The 1,571-nt window shown below is 53.2% G+C and overlaps 1 protein-coding gene across 1 annotated transcript; it reads left to right on the top strand. All coding sequences in view use genetic code 11, as the record gives it.

Moving 5' to 3' along the window:
* Positions 1-1,571, top strand: EGR_10650 (Actin; the record flags this gene model as incomplete). The annotated part of the gene is made up of 2 exons (XM_024499899.1): positions 1-126; positions 567-1,571. The coding sequence occupies 2 exons, from the start codon at positions 1-3 to the stop codon at positions 1,569-1,571; spliced, it is 1,131 nt and encodes a 376-aa protein (XP_024345678.1).

Genomic DNA, 1,571 nt, shown 5'->3' on the forward strand with positions numbered 1-1,571 from the left:
ATGGGTGACGAAGAAGTTCAGGCTCTCGTAGTAGACAATGGCTCCGGCATGTGCAAAGCCGGATTCGCCGGAGATGACGCTCCTCGTGCCGTCTTTCCCTCCATCGTTGGTCGCCCTCGTCACCAGGTTAGTTCCAGTGCCCCCTTTCTGAATCCACAAATACTCTTCCTCCTAAATCCTTTTATCTAATTCAGCAGAAATACCGCTTTCATGAACCAGCCACCAAGATAGGACCGTAGTGAAGCTGTGCGCAATATCAATCTTATTTACGCTGTAGTTTGTGTCAACGTTTAGACATTCTTGTTGACTGAAATATCTGCAGAACAAATTAAGTATCTTAGAAGGCAGTAGGCACATTTGGTCAGTAAGGAAGCGAAGTTGGGAGAAAAATCCTTATCGCCACCTGTGCGTGCAAGACTCTCTCCTGGCAAGTCAGGGTATTATGCCTATAGGACAATGGCCGAAAAGACAATGGAGAGTGACTTTGAGATGGAGATACTGATCTCTTTCTTACCCTTTGCCTAGTGGTGCGTAACCTAACCGAAAGGTGATTTTCCTTCCTCCAGGGTGTCATGGTGGGCATGGGCCAGAAGGACAGCTACGTTGGCGATGAGGCGCAGTCGAAGCGTGGTATCCTCACCCTGAAGTACCCCATCGAGCACGGCATTGTGACGAACTGGGACGACATGGAGAAGATCTGGCACCACACCTTCTACAACGAGCTACGTGTTGCTCCTGAGGAGCACCCTGTGCTGCTGACTGAGGCGCCACTGAACCCCAAGGCGAACCGTGAGAAGATGACCCAAATCATGTTCGAGACATTCAACACGCCTGCCATGTACGTCGGCATCCAGGCAGTGCTGTCACTCTACGCATCTGGTCGTACCACCGGTATCGTGCTCGACTCCGGCGACGGTGTCACCCACAGCGTGCCCATCTATGAAGGTTACGCCTTGCCTCACGCCATCTTGCGTCTCGATTTGGCTGGTCGTGATCTCACAGACTACCTCATGAAGATCCTCACGGAGCGTGGTTACTCATTCACCACCACCGCGGAGCGTGAAATCGTGCGTGACATCAAGGAGAAGCTGTGCTACGTGGCTCTCGACTTCGAGCAGGAGATGGCCACTGCCGCCTCCAGCTCCTCCCTGGAGAAGTCCTACGAGCTGCCCGATGGACAGGTCATCACCATCGGCAACGAACGTTTCCGTTGCCCCGAATCTCTCTTCCAGCCCAGCTTCCTGGGTATGGAATCGGCGGGTATTCACGAGTCCACCTTCAACGCCATCATGAAGTGTGACGTGGACATCCGTAAGGATCTCTACGCCAACACTGTGTTGTCTGGTGGCACCACCATGTACCCAGGTATTGCAGATCGTATGCAGAAGGAGATCACCTCGCTGGCGCCAAGCACCATGAAGATCAAGATAGTGGCGCCACCTGAGCGCAAGTACTCTGTCTGGATCGGTGGCTCCATCCTTGCTTCACTGTCCACCTTCCAGCAGATGTGGATCTCCAAGCAGGAGTACGACGAGTCTGGCCCTGGCATCGTCCATCGCAAGTGCTTCTAA

Source organism: Echinococcus granulosus (genome assembly GCF_000524195.1).
Source record: "Echinococcus granulosus chromosome Unknown EG_S00247, whole genome shotgun sequence".
Lineage (NCBI taxonomy): Eukaryota > Metazoa > Platyhelminthes > Cestoda > Cyclophyllidea > Taeniidae > Echinococcus > Echinococcus granulosus.